General features: G+C 37.7%; 1 protein-coding gene and 1 pseudogene across 3 annotated transcripts; both read left to right on the top strand.

The window, feature by feature from the left end:
* Nucleotides 1–6,230: 6,230 nt before the first annotated feature.
* Nucleotides 6,231–13,090, top strand: EMB2768 (Tyrosyl-tRNA synthetase, class Ib, bacterial/mitochondrial). Of its 3 annotated transcripts, none has more exons than XR_009438516.2 (4): nt 6,231–7,673; nt 9,952–10,078; nt 10,605–10,924; nt 12,238–13,090. XR_009438516.2 is itself a non-coding variant. In XM_059576291.2 (1 exon), exon 1 carries the CDS (start codon nt 6,258–6,260, stop codon nt 7,701–7,703), a length of 1,446 nt encoding a protein of 481 aa, XP_059432274.1. In that variant the 5' UTR covers nt 6,231–6,257; the 3' UTR covers nt 7,704–7,969. The 3 variants fall into 3 exon arrangements, 1 of the variants encoding a protein (XP_059432274.1); XR_009438517.2 differs by having other exon boundaries at nt 10,595–10,924; XM_059576291.2 differs by lacking the exons at nt 9,952–10,078; nt 10,605–10,924; nt 12,238–13,090 and having other exon boundaries at nt 6,231–7,969.
* LOC132165117 (cyclic dof factor 2-like) lies at nt 10,775–13,372 on the top strand (annotated as a pseudogene).
* Nucleotides 13,373–18,359: the final 4,987 nt, after the last annotated feature.

Raw genomic sequence — 18,359 nt, 5'->3', positions numbered from 1 at the left:
AAAATAAAAATAATAATAAATTTTTTCTCTTATATATTATTTTTATTATAATATATAAAATTATGATAAACACAATTCAAAATAAAAATTATAATACAATGTGTGTGACAAAAAGTATATATATCAGACTTCATAAATATATGTCATAATTGATATATCAATAATTTAACATGAAAGCACTAGTACAGAAGTATAAAATACAAAGCGTCTAAAATTGTGATTGCGTTTTGTAAAAGCACTCTTTAGTGTGCACTACTAAGAGCCTATTTATGATTGCGCTTGGAAATAAAATTTTTGTTTATAGAAAAAGCCTTAAAGAACTTTTTGGAACATACAACATTTTCAAGCTTTTCCTAGAATGCAATTGTGAAAGTTTTTAAAGAAAAAAAGTGTTTTTAAAATATTGTTAGCAAACCAATATTTTGTTGTCTAAGAGCATCTCCAGCAGTTGATGGCTATTTTAGCCACTCAAAATCAACTGTTTTTCATTTTAGCTACTAATGTTTCACTACCTCCTCCACTAGAACATGATGAACATCTATTCTAACTCTTCACTTTTTTTAAAAATTATTTTTTTTATTGTTATTTTAATTATTTTTTTTATCCTAGATTTTCTCTTCTCTCTTTCTCTCTCTCTCTCGACAAACTAGAAATGGGAAGTTCTCCTCAAATTAGACCATAAAATGCTGGGATAAAAATTTGATCAGACCATCTCTCATCTCGTGACGAGTTGGAGAAATCAGAAATGAGCTAGAAATGGAGAAAAGCATAACGGAGAGGGAGGATGGGCGTGAGAGATAAAATCAAGAGGGAGATTGAGACGAAGAGATTGAGAGAGAAAGAGAACAGAGAAGACGGGATTGAGAAAGAAAGTGGGAGAGCATTGATAGCGGAAGAGGGACGATTTTTCGAACATTAAATGGGTAAGTTTTGAATCATTATTTGATTTTGATTCTTGATCTTGAAATGGGTTTTGTGTTTCTGGGTACTCTTGGAATGGGTTTGATCTTGGAATGGGTCTATCAACAAGAAAAGAACCAGAGTCCAGAGAAGAAAGAAGAAGAAACTGTCAACAAGAAGAGAACTAGTAGGGGCGGGAGAATCAAGAGCACAATTGCAGGAGGGGCGGGATAAGCAAGAGTTGGGGCTAGGGTCAAACAAACAAAAAATTTACCGTAGAAAAAACATTTTCCAAAAATTTACGAGGGGCGGGCGCCCCTGCATAGCTCTACGTGTATCCGCCCCTAGCCAAAGAGGGAGAACAAAGGTCCTCCCGCTCCGACAGCTGCAAGAGATGAAACCCTAGCAGAGAGGGGAGGGGGCTAGAGAGAGAGAACTCGTTCTTGCAATTGTTTATTCTAGAGTTCTGTATTGATTTTCAGCTTGAATAACTTTTTTCCTAAAATTGCTTAAAAATTTATTAAAAAGATAGTATTAAAAATCAATAGTATTCAATTCATAGCATTAAAGCATTAAAAATCAATAGTATTCAATTCGTAGCATTAAGCCATATCTTCTCCAACATTCTATTTTGAAAGTCCCATAGCTCTTGTGAGTTGCTCAAGGAAGGTTTAATATGGAGGATTGGGAGTGGGACACAAGTACGTATTTGGAAGGACAAATGGTTTCCTCGACCGTCTACTTTCATGATACACTCCCAACCTTTGTTACTGGACTCGAATGCAATGGTTAGTGAGCTAATTGATAGGGACACAAAATGGTGGAATCCTACTTTGTTGGGGAATTTGTTTGTCAAGGAAGATATCCAACTGATATTGTCTTTACCAATAAGTGTAGCTAATCAGGAGGACAAGCAAGTTTGGAGGGGAACAAAAAAATGGGCTATTTTCTGTTAAAATACTTCATTCAAAAGGAGATGGAATTGCAAGGAGTGGCAGAGTCTTCATCTAGGAAAGGGACTAGCAAGGTATGGCGAGCTATTTGGAAGTTGAGACTCCCTAATGTGGGAAAAAAATTTCTATGGCATGCTTGCCATGAAATTTTGTCCACTCGGGTGAATTTACAACGAAGGAAAATAGTGGAAGACGCCTTATGTCCACTCTGCGGAATTGAAGAAGAATATGTGACTCATGTCCTTTGGCAGTGTCCGTCAGCTACGGATGTGTAGAGTTTGGGTTGTAAAAAACTGCAGAAATGGCCTACTGTTGGAAGAGAATTTTTAGAAATAGTTGAAGAAGTGTTTTCCAAATGTGATCTGGACCCAATTGTTTGTAAGAATTGCAAGAAGAATATGGCTAAAAAGGAATGACGTAGTGTACAGAAGGTTTTTGAACATCTAACTTTGTTGGTCCAAGGCGCGAAAGATTATGTTGCAGAATTTATGAAGGTGACTGAAAGGAGGGATGTGGGATTGCCTACAGTTGCTCTGAAGGGAGAGAAGAAGTGGAAAGCACCTATTTTTGGATGGCTGAAAGCTAATTGGGATGCATCTTTTGAGAAGAACCAAGGGTGGATGGGATTCGGAGAGGTGGTGGGGATGAGACAGCAGCAGTGATAGAAGAACCAAGGGTGGATGGGATTCGGAGAGGTGGTGGGGATGAGACAGCAGCAGTGATAGAAGAACCAAGGGTGGATGGGATTCGGAGAGATGGTGGGGATGAGACAACAGCAGTGATAGCGGCACAATGCAACTCTTTTGTGGGTGCTCTTGATCTGACAGTAGCTGAGGCTCAAGCAGCGTTGATGGCGATACAACTGTACAAAGAACGAGGTTTTACAAAGGTCCATTTCGAAGGAGATGCGTAGACTGTGGTAAATGTAGTGAATTCGAAGGAGGTGGATTGGAGTGGAGTTGGATTATTAGTGGAAGATATTCGTTGCGAGACACAGGCATTTCAGCTTTGGTGAATGTCATTTGTCAGTAGGGAAGAAATTAATGCAGCACATTCTTGATCCAAATTTGCTACAAGAAATTTTGTGGACCAAAAGTGGCTCTATGAGTCGCCTGATTGTATTAAGGATCTTATTTTGATGGAGCAAGTTGCTCTATCAAGCTAATGATTTAATAACAATGAAGTGCTTCTAAAAAAAAAAAAAAAAGTCTCATAGTTGAAAATGGAAAAAACAATTTAATAAATGATTAGAAGATGGAAAGTCTCATTCGAAAATTCTCCTCTTTAATTTCATTTGAGATCCTATTCCGTTTTGGTCATGGCCGATTAAGGATTTATATTTAAATCACATAAAGCTAATTAATGATTTATATTTAAAATGAACATAAATACTTTTGAAACACCAAATAAATATTAACATTGAACCTTATGTAACGATTGATTTGATTGCGTTTAATGTTTAGTGAAAGATTTTGTTTTATTTTGTATTATTAAAAAATATTATGTACTAACATATTAATATTAGTTATTTTTTCAACATATTGATTTTTTTTTCAAGGTAGGACTTTATGACTTTCATTAATAAATTATAATTAAACATTTTCTTTTTATAATGGAATTTGTAGGAAAATGTTATTTTATTTATATTTGGTGGAGTAAGGTCTTGTCTTCTTATATATACATAAAAGTATTATTTTTATGTTTTTTAGATGGTCTGATATATATGTTCCAAAGACATCTTCTCTCACGTCTGAAACCTAGTGGTGAAGCGGCTTCCCTCTATCCGGTCGTTAAGGGTGAGAGGAGGTAAGGGAAGGCTTTACTTTTGGACAATTGTTAGAGTAGTACGGTGAAGTAATGAAAGCATGGCATCTACGACAGAGGACCTCACAAAGATGTGGGAGAATTTCAATCTAATGGAGGAAGAGGATGAAGAGGTCTATGCTCCCGAAGAAGAATTAGAGCCAGTCATGGAACGGGGAAGTGCTTGTGTGGTTGGAAAATTACTAGCGGACAGGATTGTTGGAAAGGAGATTATCAAGACTCCAATGATTCGAGCATGGCAACCAACAGGGAGAGTAACTTTTAAGACCCTAGGGGTTAATCTTTTCCTGATTGATTTTGAGAATGAATGGCACAAAACACGGATAATGGAAGGGCGTCCATGGACTTTTGATGGACAACTTCTATCTTTAGCGAAATTCGATGGAATCACACCAGTGACCGAACTAGAGTTTGAGAAAGCGGCTTTTTGGGTGCGCATGTACAATTTACCATTGGCATGCATGAGTAAGGCGATGGGGTGCCGTATAGGTGCATCGGTGGGACAAGTGGCGGAAGTGGATGTGGACAAGGAAGGGGTTGGCTGGGGAGAGTTCTTGAGAGTGAGAATAATCCTAGATTTATCCAAACCACTCTCTCGGGAGAGACTTCTAAAGCTCCGAGACAGGTCAATATGGATTGCTTTTCAATATGAGAGGATATCCAGATTTTGTTTTAAATGTGGGACCATCAGACATGGTAACCGCGGCTGTACAAGACCGGGGGATCGTAGGGCACACGGAGCTGATATTAAGAAGGAGTTTGGAACATGGTTGCGTGTGGCTCCAATGGCAAGCATGAGTGGAGGACAAGGGTACGGAAGGCATGGAGGAGCATGGAGAAGCCATATGCCAACATCCAGCTTTGTTGACGTCCATAATCAGTTCCAGACAAGGCACGACAAGGGGGAGGATGGAGGTTTCAGGGAAAATGGAAATGGAGGAGACTCCACCGGAACCATGGCGGCGCCCGGGAGGGACAGGAATGGCAAGTTTGGGCAAAGAGACAGCCTGTCAATGGCCAATAAGGTAAGCACCAATTCTGGAAATTCCTTTACGTCAGAAGGAGAGGAATTAAATTCTTATGTGAATGGAGATGATGGTTGGGGAAGGAAAAAAAAATCAAAAAACAGCGTGATGGGAGGAAAGGATGTGGAAGGAAATAATATTGGGATGGTGAGTAATTTGGGCGAGAAAATCACGGGCACTCAATACTCGGGTTCTAGCAGATTTGGTGGAGATATGGAGCAAAAAAAGAAAGCTACGATACCCTTTCCAGAGCTGGGTTCAAATGAGCTGAATTCAATGGGCTCCTCTAATGTATACCTTGGTCAATGGGATAATATTAAGGAAAAGATGGTGTGGGGAGTTATGGAGAGAGAGAGAAAGCGATGACAGCTGGCTTGTTTGATCTAGCGCAAGACACATCAGTTGACCATGTGGAGGGAAGACATGTTGGACGCACCACGTCGAAAACAATCCCCATGCATGGTTCGAATGGGAAGAAAAAAGCAACTCAGAAACCTATTATTGAGCCACGTTCATTGTCCTCATATGGACGTGGTGTTGCCAAGGTTGGGGGAAAAAGGAGGGGGGAGATGATGCAAAAAAGGTGGGGCTTGTGGGGAGTGGAATCCAAATGCAAGAACCGGGTCTCCTCGAGTAGGAAGAGGGTCAAGGCAGGTGGGTCCACCTTACAACTGTATGATGAAGATCAGGCGGAGGCTGCGTCATAGCCCCACTGCTCGCAATGAGTATTTTAAGCTGGAACTGTTGAGGGCTTGGGAACCCTCAGGCAGTTCGGGACCTACACCAATTGGTGATAGAAAAGAAACTCACTTTGGTTTTTCTTATAGAAACCAAATTGATTAATAAAAAAAATTGTTTTTTACAAATAAAATTGGGTTACGACCACATTTTTGTAGTGAATAGTGTGGGGTGTAGCGGTGTTGATATACAATTTACAGTCAATGGCATATTAATGCTGTAGTTACTAATAGAAGGACGAGAGTCACATGGAAATTCACAGGCTTCTATGGCCATCCTGACACAGTGAAGAGGAAGGAAGCATGGTCTCTTTTACGTCACCTATCACATTTTCAACCTCTTCTGTGGTTATGTATAAGTGATTTTAATGAGATTGTAGATTTATTGGAGAAGAAGGAGATTGTCCCTAGAGCCCGTGGACAGATGGTTGATTTTCAGGGGGCTTTAGAGGATTGTGGGCTACATGATTTGGGCTTTACAGGACCAAAGTTTACGTGAAATAATGAGAAGTTTGGAGATCATTATACACTCTGGACTGAGCTGTAAATGCTAGTATATACTCAGATAAATATCACTTAATCAGTGTCAAAATTATATAAATAAAAAAAATCTTAAAATAGATGAAAGTACACAATTTAACAAACAATTATCTTTTGTTCTTACTTAAAAAAAAAAAAAAAAAATTGTATTCACATACTTTAAAAACAAAAAAAAAAAAAAAAAAAAAAAAATGGTATTCACGCTAACATGATCTCTTCACAATTTCATTACATATATTGTTTAGCAACCACCAAACGAGCAGCACCAACCGAAAATAATGGCTATCACAGCCATAGCCTCCGCCTCCAGAACCCTCATCCTGTTCTCCCCCTTCAAAACCTCCCTCGCCTCTTTTTGTAAAATTTCTAAACTACCCTCCTCCTCCGTCAAGACCACCACCACCCTTTCGCAATTGCAATCCCAAACCTCTCGGCGCCACAACGTCGTCGAAATCCTCCAGCAACGCGGTCTCCTCGAGTCCCTCACGAGCTCCGACCTTCACGACGCCGTTTCCACCGGCCCCGTCAAAGTCTACTGCGGCTTCGACCCCACCGCCGAGAGCCTCCACCTCGGTAACCTCCTCGGCATCATCGTCCTCTCCTGGTTCCAGCGCTGCGGCCACCACGCCGTCGCACTCATCGGCGGTGCCACTGCCCGTATCGGTGACCCATCCGGCAAGTCCCTCGAGCGGCCCGAGCTCGACGCCGACGCGCTCCGCAAAAACACCGCCGGCATCCACGACACCATCACCAAGATCCTCCTCTCCAATTCGGAGGCTTGTTCGAATTTCGTGATTCTGAACAACTACGACTGGTGGAAAGAGGTGAGGCTGCTGGATTTTTTGAGAAATGTCGGCCGGTACGCGAGGGTTGGGACGATGATGGCGAAGGAGAGCGTTAAAAAGCGGCTGGAATCGGAGCAGGGAATGAGCTACACGGAATTTACCTATCAGCTATTGCAGGGCTACGATTTCTTGCACCTGTTCGAGAAGGAGGGAGTGAGTGTGCAAATTGGAGGGAGCGATCAGTGGGGGAACATAACGGCTGGGACTGAATTGATTCGGAAGATTTTGCAGGTGGAGGGGGCGTACGGACTGACATTCCCTCTTCTGTTGAAGAGCGACGGTACCAAGTTCGGGAAATCAGAAGACGGTGCCGTTTGGTTGTCGCCATCAATGCTGTCGCCGTACAAGTTTTATCAGTACTTCTTCTCGGTTCCAGATGCGGACGTGGTGAGGTTCTTGAAGATTCTGACGTTTATGGAGTTGGAGGAGATTAGGGAGGTGGAGAGGGAGATGGGGGCGCCCGGGTACGTCCCCAACAGCGCGCAACGGAGGCTTGCGGAGGAAGTCACACGGTTCGTGCACGGCGAGGAGGGGCTGAGCGAGGCCGTTAAGGCCACCCAGGCGATGAGGCCGGGGGCCGAGACTAGGTTGGATTGGAAGGCCATCGAGGGGATTGCGGAGGATGTGCCGTCTTGCTCTTTGTCTCACCATGAGGTGTTGCATCTCTCGCTCGTTGATCTTTCCGTTGCAGCCGGTTTGTTGGAGAGCAAATCGGCTGCGCGGCGCATGTTGAAGCAGGGGGGTTTGTACTTGAACAACTCTAGAGTGGACGGAGAGAATAAGAGGATTGAGGCGGAGGACATTGTGGATGGGAAGGTCATCCTTTTGTCTGCGGGGAAGAAGAACAAGGTGCTTGTACGGATATCTTCATCTGATTGATTGCTCTAACTCGATATCTGATTAGTTATTTTATCGTAAAAAAATGTTCAATTAATTAGTGAATGAATTTCTTGTATGCTCAAAAGAAGTTTTGGGATTCACTGCCATGTGAGAGAATATGTTGTTAATCATGAAATGATTTTTTTAGGACTAGTTTGGTTATTCAGTAGAAACTTTTGATTTGCTTTTGGAATATCTTCTCTGTTGTACATTATTTTGAGTTTCATGCTGGCTAACACTAATGAATATTGATTAATATTTTATTTTCCCGGACATGTTCTTACAGTGATAATTTTGTCAAAATCATTTTCTAAATGTCCGGGTGAGGGCTCTTATCTCAATTGTTCATTTCAAAGGCTTTGAAGACTTGGGATTCTACAGGTGCTATTGGTGAAACATTAACAGATACTACAGGTGCTATGGGTGATGTATTAACAATTGACAATCTTAAAAAGAAAGGATATTAACAATTGTTTCTTCGTGCCTTTTGTGGCGTGGGAAAGGAATAATAAAAGTAGAAGTTTTAAGGACCGTGAAAGACTTTGGAGTAAATTATGTTTTTATTTTTCAACACCCTATATCTTTAGACAACTTTTCTCCTTTGGTGATTAGTTATCATGATTTTATTGTTCTTTTTGCTCCTACTAATTAGGTGGAATCTTTTGTATACTTCTTGTATACCTAGGGGCGCCTTATGTTTTTTATAATATCTCGATTACTTATAAAAAAATAAAAAAATAAATTATAGTGGATTGGTGTTCTATGTGTAAGAATAGTGGCGAGGAATTGGCTCATCTCTAACTTTATTTTGCAGCAGCAAGAGAATTGTTGTCTTTATTTTGATGCCTTAGATAGTCATGCCGGTACTATCATGTTAAAAAGGGCAGCGTCATCATGAAAGTGGCATGACTTGGCGTGCAGTCCTGCTTTGTGTTCTGTAAACACTTTTGGTGAGAGAAATAACTTTACTCTCTAAACGCTAGAACTTGAATAACCTACTCTTGGTGGATCTCAAATATCTCCAACTATTACAAACACTGGATTTAAGAAGACCAGAGGTTGCTTAGGAGGGTCCATTTCTGTGACACAATTATCTAAAAACTTTTTTTGGATCTGAACTTTAAGAACCCTTTGTTGAGCTTAACTGGAAATCGCTTAAATCTATCTTTCTTAGATCAATATACGATTTGCAGCATGCTTTATGTAGCATAGAATGTAATTGATGGTGCCTCTTTGCCTTATGTGGTGCATATGGAGGGAAAGAAACGATAAGAACTTCAATAATCTTGAGAGGACTTTGGAGGAGCTCAAGTCCTATTTCTTTTTTTTTCCTCTTCACTTGGACATCTTAGTTCCTTTAGTTATTAGCTTTTCAGGTTTCGTTGCTTTATTTTCTCTTTCGTCTTAAGCGTTCTCTTGTATACTTCTTGTGTACTAGGGTTGCGCCCCTCTGCACTTTTTGGTATATACAACATTACTTATCAGAAAAGAAAAAAAAAAAAAAAAAAAAGAATGTAATTGATTTTTGAATTTTATTGCTTTCTTGAGCTTAAGATTGTAACTTCTGTGGCTGGTACAGATTAAACACCCTGTATGCTAGTTTTTCTTTTTCCCTTTGATAAAATTTCGGCTTTAAGATTCATGGAGTCTTGATACCATTAGATATAGGTGGTTTCTGCAAGAAGGTAAATCTTTTAAAGCAATTGACTGTTTACTTTGTAAGTCTTGTTTCTATCCGCCTGTCCTTCCCCCCTCCCTCTTTTCCTTTTCTCGTAAGTGCAAAGGATGGCTGAAAAGTGCCAAAGAGAGGCAACCCTTTGGTTAAGCTAAGGGGATTATCCCTGTTACATATTGATAACCTGGCTCTAACCAGTCATGGTTAAACTATTTTCTGGATATCAAAGCCCACATTATCTGATTGGACCCTAAATTATGTTAATTTTGTGTCTTTTCCTTTTTGGGAAAAGGATAAATTATCTAGGTTAGCACTCATTGCCATCTTCTGAAGTTGTTTGTGTATGCTTTCTAGACAATAATATTTTGACTGAGTTTGGTTTTCTTGAATTAGACATGATCGATCGCTCACCAACAAAAAAAAAAGAGAGAAGAAAGAAATTAGACATGTTAACGCAAAACATGGTTAGAGGTTGGACAAAATTGCGAGTGTAATATCTATTAGTATTTTATAGATCCTGTTTTGAACATGGATTTCAAGCAAAACATGTTCTTTGAACCAAATTTTTCTCAGGTACAACAGAACTAACTGGAAAGGTGGTGACTGCTCTCTCTCTCTCTCTCAATCATTTTACAAACCTGAGGCAATGCAAAGCATTTATCCGTTCAAGAAAAGTAGTAGTATATTCAACCTCACCAAGGTGAGATTAATCTTAGGATGTCCAACATGTGTATAAGTATGTCATTTTCCTCAATAAGATAGATATTTTGTTTTTCCTTGTTTAAGCTTATTTTATTGCTAATATAACCTGTTCTACCATCTAATTACTATAATCTTTTGTGAGTTAGCTGCACTTGATGGTGCATCTTAAATTTTGATGGTGTTCTTAAATTTAATTTGTTTTGTAGTATTTCAGGTTTTTTAGATTATGCTTGTGTTCCATCTAGGTTTTACAAATTGATGTTTTGCAGAATGTATTTTATGGTTGGTTAGTTTATGATTGCTTTCTAAATATTTTGTTTGTTTTGGGGTGGGTACTTAGGTAGGTTTTTGTTAATTGATGAATTTTATGAAAATGTGCATAAGATTTAAGCATTTTTTACTGGAAATTAGATCTGATGCATTTTAAAACTGCATCTCTGTTTCGTTTATGTGCCTTTATATATCTTATTCCCCTCAGTCACATCATTAATTTTGTCCTTGACATGGTCCTAAGCATTTTCTAGGGCAGATCAGTCAAGTACAAGGATCCTGAATAACACCAAGCAGATGCCCAAGCCTGTCGACTTTATCTGATGCATTTGGGTTTTTGAAGCCTTCCCAAATATGCATCTCTTCTGAAAGCCATGTCTGTGTTTGAAAGTACTTTTGGGTTTTAGAGAAAATTCTCTTTGCGATGGCCTTCAGAGTTGTTTGGAAATCTTTTAGTTTCAGAAGAAAAATGAGTTGTGGAGAAGAGATCTCGGAGGATGCAACTAATGATCCTGGCATAAAGCTCTATTCCTTTTTGCTAAACTGTCAGATTCAGGTTACGTCAGAAGTCATGGTATGTGCCGTAAATTTGTTTCAATCAGACCTCCGTTTCTTTCTTCTTCTTCTATTTTTTTTTTTTTTTTAATGATTTACCCCTTTTGTTAACCTCTTTCTTTCTTGTAAATTTGTTTCTAATTGGATTTTATGAAAATACAAATTTCTGGGCTTTTCAGTTGGTAGTTGTATGCATTTTGTTTTTATGTTATATTTATTTATTTATTTGAATTAGAATGAATTCAAGTAATTTTTGCTGTCTGAAGAACCTTTATAGTTTTATTTATGGAAATGAAAAGCGTTTTTCATGAGATTTTCGAGTTTTTATTTTAAAAAATTGTTATTCATATATTCACGAAAAAAAAAAAAAAAAAAAAAAATCAAAAGTGGTTGCTGATTTTCGAATTTGCATAATACCCAGAAATGGAAGTAACTATAGTTTCGAATGCCCTTGTAAACAAGCCAAAAAAAAAAAGAAAAGAACTTTATCTTCTCAAGGTTCCTTTTATTTATTATTATTTCTTTTCCCCAGTACAATCAATATGACTGCTAATTTAGGAAATATCTACTGGGTGCTATTTTCTTTATTTCATTATTTTTCATTGAAGACCCTGAGTTGAATTAAAATTTTGTAATATATTGGATTTTCTATGAATTCTATTTTCCGAAGGTAGTAAAACTTGTTGCTTCAGTACCAAAACTAGAAGAAAAAAAGAAAAAACAAACAAACGAACATACTTGTTCGTGGTTAATATGGCCTATGGGATGGGATTCTGCTTGGTGTTGTAACCAAATTCTGTCATGAAAAAGTTTGGCTTTTCCTTAAGGTTTATGACTATTACAAACAATTTTGGCCCCTTTTCTTGACCATTATTTTTTTGTCTGGAAAGTTCAGGAGAGAGCACAGTTCAGTTCAATATGGCCATAGGATCCTCTTCATTTCACTTTAAATTGAGATGAGTCTTTTCACGGCTATGATTTTTATTTTATTTCATCAAACAATGTACATAATGTCACGTAGTAAATATGTTGTAATGGAATTTAAAAATTTTATTTAAATGATGTGGCATCATATACATCGTTAGGTAAAACAAAATCTCAACCATGAAATGACTCATCTCTATTTCAAGGAAAATGGAGGGGATCCTTGTCCCCAAAAAGGTTGTATGCTTTTTATTCTCATATATTATCTTTGTTCTCATTATGAATCTGTACTTTAAGCCAAAAAAAGGAATAAAACAAAAAAAAAAAAGGTTCATTTGTTTTTCCTGTTCTCCAATTCTTTCACTCTTCAATTACCACGTCTAAACAGGGTGTATTTCGAATTTTCAGGATCCTGCAGTGATAGAACAAAAGCAGTGGTGGAGAGGTCTTGTGTGAAAAACTTAGGAGAGACACAGAAGTACTCTACTTTAGGTGATAGGAATGACTACAACGTCCTGTGCACACCCGAAGAAGGGCAGGAGACCAATGCTACAGAGCAAGAGGAAGTGGTTGAGAAGCCAGACAAGGTACTATGATGTCCAAGATGCAGCAGTTTAGATACAAAATAGCGCTATTTCAATAACTACAACGTCAGCCAACCTAGGCATGTCTGTGAAAACTGCCAGAGATATTGGACAGCCGGTTGAACTGCGAGAAATGTTCCTCTGGGTGCTGGGAGACGAAAGAACAAGCACTTAGCCCTTCACTACCGTCAGATAATAGTACCCTCTGATAGAGTAGCAATGACAAGATCAGAAGCCCCCAGACTCGGCCAACCATCAGCTTACGTTCTCTTATGTGGTGAATCTTCAATCGCTTTCAGGTCTTCAATGGGAAATGGGAGGCTCCAAAAATTTGGTCCTGAAGCACACTCTTTGGGAATCAATGGAGATTGTTCTTAATTAAAGAGACCAGAAAAGATGTGTTGAGATGGGTTCTGTAAATGTTGAACGAAATGAAGAGCCTTTCCTCATGCATAGCAGGTTCCAATAATCAGGGGAATCCATTACTTGAAAATATTGTGCAAAGGGAGAGAGAGTATGTCATTGACTGCATCTAGTGGTTGTCTATCTCCATCCTCCTCTGCCAGCAACAGTAGCTGCTCTGGCAATGGCTCACCAACCCTAGGCAAGCCATTCCACAGATGTAAAGTTTACAGATGAAGAGAAATGAGAAACATGTATTTTGGTTCCAAAGACAATGAGAATTGATGACTCAGATGAGGCTTCAAAGAGTCCTATATGGGCCAAATTAGGAATTAAGACTACTGGCACGGAAGAATCTATATTGTAGGTAGGTACCATTTCGGAAACATTTGAGCCGAAGGCAGATGACGGGCCATTTGGCTGAAGCGTCTCTGAGTTTGGTTGCAAATTCATCTGCCCTTTCTTGCTCTCATACATTTCAAGAGGGCACCCAGCAGGCTCTGCGCTGTGGCATCTACTTTTCATCTTGGTAATAAACCCATCATCATTATAATGCACATTAAAACGGTTGTGGTCCTAGGGCCGTATATGAACCATCCATTCAATCCGCTCGGATAAATTCAACTCGAGAGAAAGGGGTCAATCTAAATTTATTATATTTTTTTATTTTTGAAAATTTACTTTCTGGGTCAATTTAAATTTTAATAAAATTCTTACTGTCAAATTAAACTATCGTTATATTATTTGGAACGCACCGTTTTGTCATGTCAACATAATAATTTTTTTATTAATTTAATTTAAAAAATTAATAAAAAATTAATAAAAAAAAAAAAATTTGAAAGGGTGGCCGGACCATTATGGGGTGGCTTCCGGCCACCCTAGGGGCTGCGAGCCACCCCAAACCACCCATGGCCCTAGGTGGTTTGGGGTGGCTTCCAGCCCTAGGATTTCATGCACTCTCCTATATATATCTCACGTACTACTGCGCCCAAGTGAACTCTATTACCCCTTTTTACTAGATTTACTCTATCAACTAGGGTTTTTTTTACTTAGGCACCGAAGGTGCCCCTAGTCTCCAAGCAGGTGACATTCTGACAACTCCCTCCCTCTTTTTATAAGTGGAGCTCCTCCTTGCAAGGGGAACTGAGGTCACTATGGATATTTCTTGCATCAATAAACATTATTTAATAAATTGTTATATGATTGTCATACAACTGAAAGGACGTGACAATGAAGATCAACCATTGTATCAACACTTATAAAAATAAAAAAAATTAACTTTCACGACATCCCAAATATTTGACAATCGTATATCAGTATACTAAATAGCATTACTTTTATGTGATACACTCTATCTTCTCCGCATCCCTCGTATGTACTATGCAAAATGGGGAAGGGTTAAGGGGCACCGGTGAATGGGGAAAAGCGCTTCAATTGAAAGTTGGATGGTGGGCGGGGTGTGTTTTGTTGTGCTTATATATATATACACATTTTTTCCCTCCTTTGTCTCTCTTGTGGATAGGAAAGCAAAGGTTTTCTAGTTGTATTCATTTCTTATGTGAAAATACACTGATATTTATCTATCTTCTGATTCTTGCCAAATAATGTTTGCTTCATAATAGTGAGCAGAAATTGGAAAAAGAACTTAAAAGATTAAAAAACAATTAAAAAATTTATTACAAAACTATAGAGCATAATATATATATATATTACAACTTTTTTTTTTTGAACATTTCATATGCATATAGATGACCAAGTCCTACGGCGTTCAAATTGGATGATAATATAAATCAGATCAACTGTCATCCATAAACCTTATAACTTTTTTTTTCCCTTATAAGTTACAAGTTGCCAAAAAAAAAAAAAAAAAATAGGCTCTATAGATCAAATGAACTATTTTTGTCTTAAAATTTCTCACTATTACACAATATGCCATCTCATACTTGGAAGCTATAATGGCAATGTTTGGCAGATACGAGCTGGAATTATACTAATAACATAAGTACTTCAAAAGTGGATACAAGCAACATACTGTAACTTCAAGGCTTCTCGATGACCGTCATACATGGCGGCGTCTTTTGACATTGTCCTCTGAGAACCCCTCCCAATAATTATGATTAAGGGAGATAAGGTCCTCAAGTTCTTGAATGGCCAGCAAGTATTGGGTAAGATCGTTGTCTCGATTTGAATGAGCCTTCCTGAATGGCTTGATTGTCAAACCATTTTGTGGGTTCATCACAAAATTTCTTTGCAAATCATCAAACATTATAGTGTTCTTTGAACTGTAGAACTGAAATGGAACAGAAACAACCAATCTGTCAACTAGGTCATAATTGGAAACCAAAGAAAAAGCAACAATTCCACATTCAACATAGTATTTAATGCAAAGCGGTGGTTCTATGTTCTATTATTATTGATTACAAGTGAAAGCTCTTTTTTCCCCCATTACATTTGGTAGCATGCATAAAATATTTTAAAGATTTCATAAAGATTAAAATGTTTTACCAGTTCTCTTTTCCCTGCTATATTGTCAAAATCAAACTCCTAGGGTTTGGTTTGATAAGTTCAGTCCAGTGGTAACAGATTATGGGATAGAGAATGACAGTTTTCAATCATTCATAGGTGCTTCTAGGGTGTTTTGTTCTTGTTATCTTTGTAGATATCCTTGTAATTTGTTATAATAGGTCATTCCCCATATGAGATCTAACTGATAAAAATGATAAAAATGATTAGTTTGATACATTTTCGGATAAGTAATTCAATTTCATTAGAAAAGTGTAAAGGGGCGTAACCCTAGTAAAGTATACACGAAAAACTCCTATTAAGGAGAAAAAGAAGAACAAAAGTCCAAAAAATATGAAATCAGGTAAAAAGCAAATTACTATCCACATGTAAAAGAAATGGAACATAACAATCTTTTTCAGTTCTACCACCGAAGTACCTTGATCTTTAAAGCTCCTTGCATGCCACTCTCTCCGAATACACCACATTAAATACAATGGGGCCAACCACCAAACTTCCAAAATGTTACAATGTCCCACCTGACCTCCCCAACTCACCAACAACTCACTCTCCCTTTCAGGCATAACCCAAACAACACCAAACAAATTTAAAAGCAAATTCCAAAAATTTCTTATTACTTCACAATGAAGAAAAATCTGATCAATGAACTCCTCGCTCTTCTTTCGCATACAACAACAATCTACCACAATAACATTCATCTTCCTCAGGTTATTCAAAGTCAATATTTTTCCTAATATCGCTGACCACATAAAGAATGCCGCTCTCGAATGAGCCTTGACTTAACTGTCCAAATACCTCTCCATGGAAAAGGAAAACCAATAGGTATAGTTAACACATAATAATATGACCTCGCTTCAAACTTGCTCTTCTTAGAAGGGATCCAACATATTTTATCTACATATCCTTGCCTTGAGAGAATACATCTCAAAGAAAGAGGAGACCAAATCCACTTCCTAATCAGGTACGGGTATGGTAAAAAACATATTCCATTGAATATCCCATTTCTAAGTAGCATATGTTCAGCCACCCACACATCCTCACAATATGCAATACTAAACAATTCCAGATAAGATATCTTCAAAGGTTGTTCCCCATACCAAAACCTGACTTTCGACCCGTCACCCACTTCATATCCAACAAATATTGAAAACAATTCGCACCCCCTCATATATTACTGCACTCCAACTCCAAATGGCCATGTTACCTCCTTAGAATACCAACTTCTCCTTAAACTATCATATTTAGTTTCCACCAACAATCTACACAAAGCCTCCCTCTCCTTTGCATATCGTCATAACCATTTTTCCAATAGAACTTGATTAAACTGAATCAGATTTCTAACCCCCAAACCACCCAATTTCATCGGAGTACAAATTCTTGACCAATGCACTAAATGGAACTTAAATTCATCACTAATGCCCCTCCATAAAAATTCCGTTTGAAGTTCATCAAGCCTATTCATCACACCTACTAGAATAGGGAAAAGAGAGAAATAGGTGGAAAAATTGAAAAGAGTGTTTTTTATTTATTTATTTATTTATTTTTATTATTATTATTATCAAAGTCAATCTACCTCCCGTACATAAATAAAGCCTCTTCCATCCAACCAATCTACGTTCCATTTTTTTTAATAATTCCATTCCAAATAAATGTAGCCTTGTAAGAGGATCCCAATAGCAAACCCAAATACTTCATCAGCAAATAAGATAATCTACAACCAAGAATACGGGCCAAACCTTCTACATCTCCCACATTGCCAAAAGAACTAGCTCTGATTATGCCAAATTAATCTTCAAACCGAACACTGCTTCAAAACTTAAGAAAAAGACATCAAAGATTTCGAAATTGTATATAATTTGTGTCACAATTAGAGTTCTTCATTATTTTTCGACCCCACCGAAAATCCTAATAGAAGTCCCCTATCTACTGTAGAAGACATCATCCTACTTAGCTTCTCCATAACAATCACAAACAATAACAGTGATAATGAATCCCCATCTCATTTCACAAGAATTACTAAAGAATCCACACGATGAACTATTAATAACAATGGAAAGTCACAACATAGAAATACAATGTGCTATCCAATCACTCAATTTCTACCAAAACCGCACCAGATTAGTTTGATACATATCTTAAATCTGAATATATATATATATATATATATATATATATATATATATATATATATATATAACAATTTGGAAAAGCTGGTAGAGAATATATATATATATATATATATATATATATATATATATATATATATATATATAACAATTTGGAAAAGCTGGTAGAGAATTTTGCTAGGCACTCACCATAAACAATTGACTGATCTTGGAAAATTTAGATTACCCTCCATATGTTACCCAAACAAAGAAAAGAAATAGTATCAGAGGCAATGGGCCCCAAGCAACCTGATGTGGTTGTCTACCTAGTTAAGGCTAAAGAAAATAAAAGACAACAAATCACAATATCCAGTAAGAGGAGCAAGTGTGAGATTAGTTCTTGCATAGGACTGAGTGATTTGTTTTCGATCAAAGCATCAAGCTGGTTGAAAACTAAAGACCAAAACTTGATTACCAATTCCATCTATGGCCCAATAGTTTCTGTTAATGGTTACTGTACACCAAGGCTCCCCTCCAAGCATGTACTTGGTTGATCAATGAAAGGATCCCTGTGAGAAATGTTCTTAGTTAATCATGGAAGACTAGATGCCTACAGTTGATCAATAGAGTGAGGGAGGCTCATTTACAAATGATAGGGAACTTCATAAGAGAACTATATAGGATATAAAAACAAAGCTATTTGAAACCCTGTTCAGATCAATGACAGGGTGTATAACATAGAGCCTTTTTGTCATATTTCATACTGCACTCTTAGAAGGTTATTTGAGAAAGATTTACTTAATAATACAACATAATTCAAGGGTTCATAGGAATCAAAGATGGCTACAAAATTAGATGACGTGTTCCCAAATGTCATCTATTTTGCCTATTCAATTGTCTTTTATATCATTCTTTC

This window comes from Corylus avellana, chromosome 11, assembly GCF_965113065.1.
Source record: "Corylus avellana chromosome 11, dhCorAvel1.hap1.2, whole genome shotgun sequence".
NCBI lineage: Eukaryota > Viridiplantae > Streptophyta > Magnoliopsida > Fagales > Betulaceae > Corylus > Corylus avellana.
This window is presented reverse-complemented; position numbering and strand designations above follow the sequence as displayed.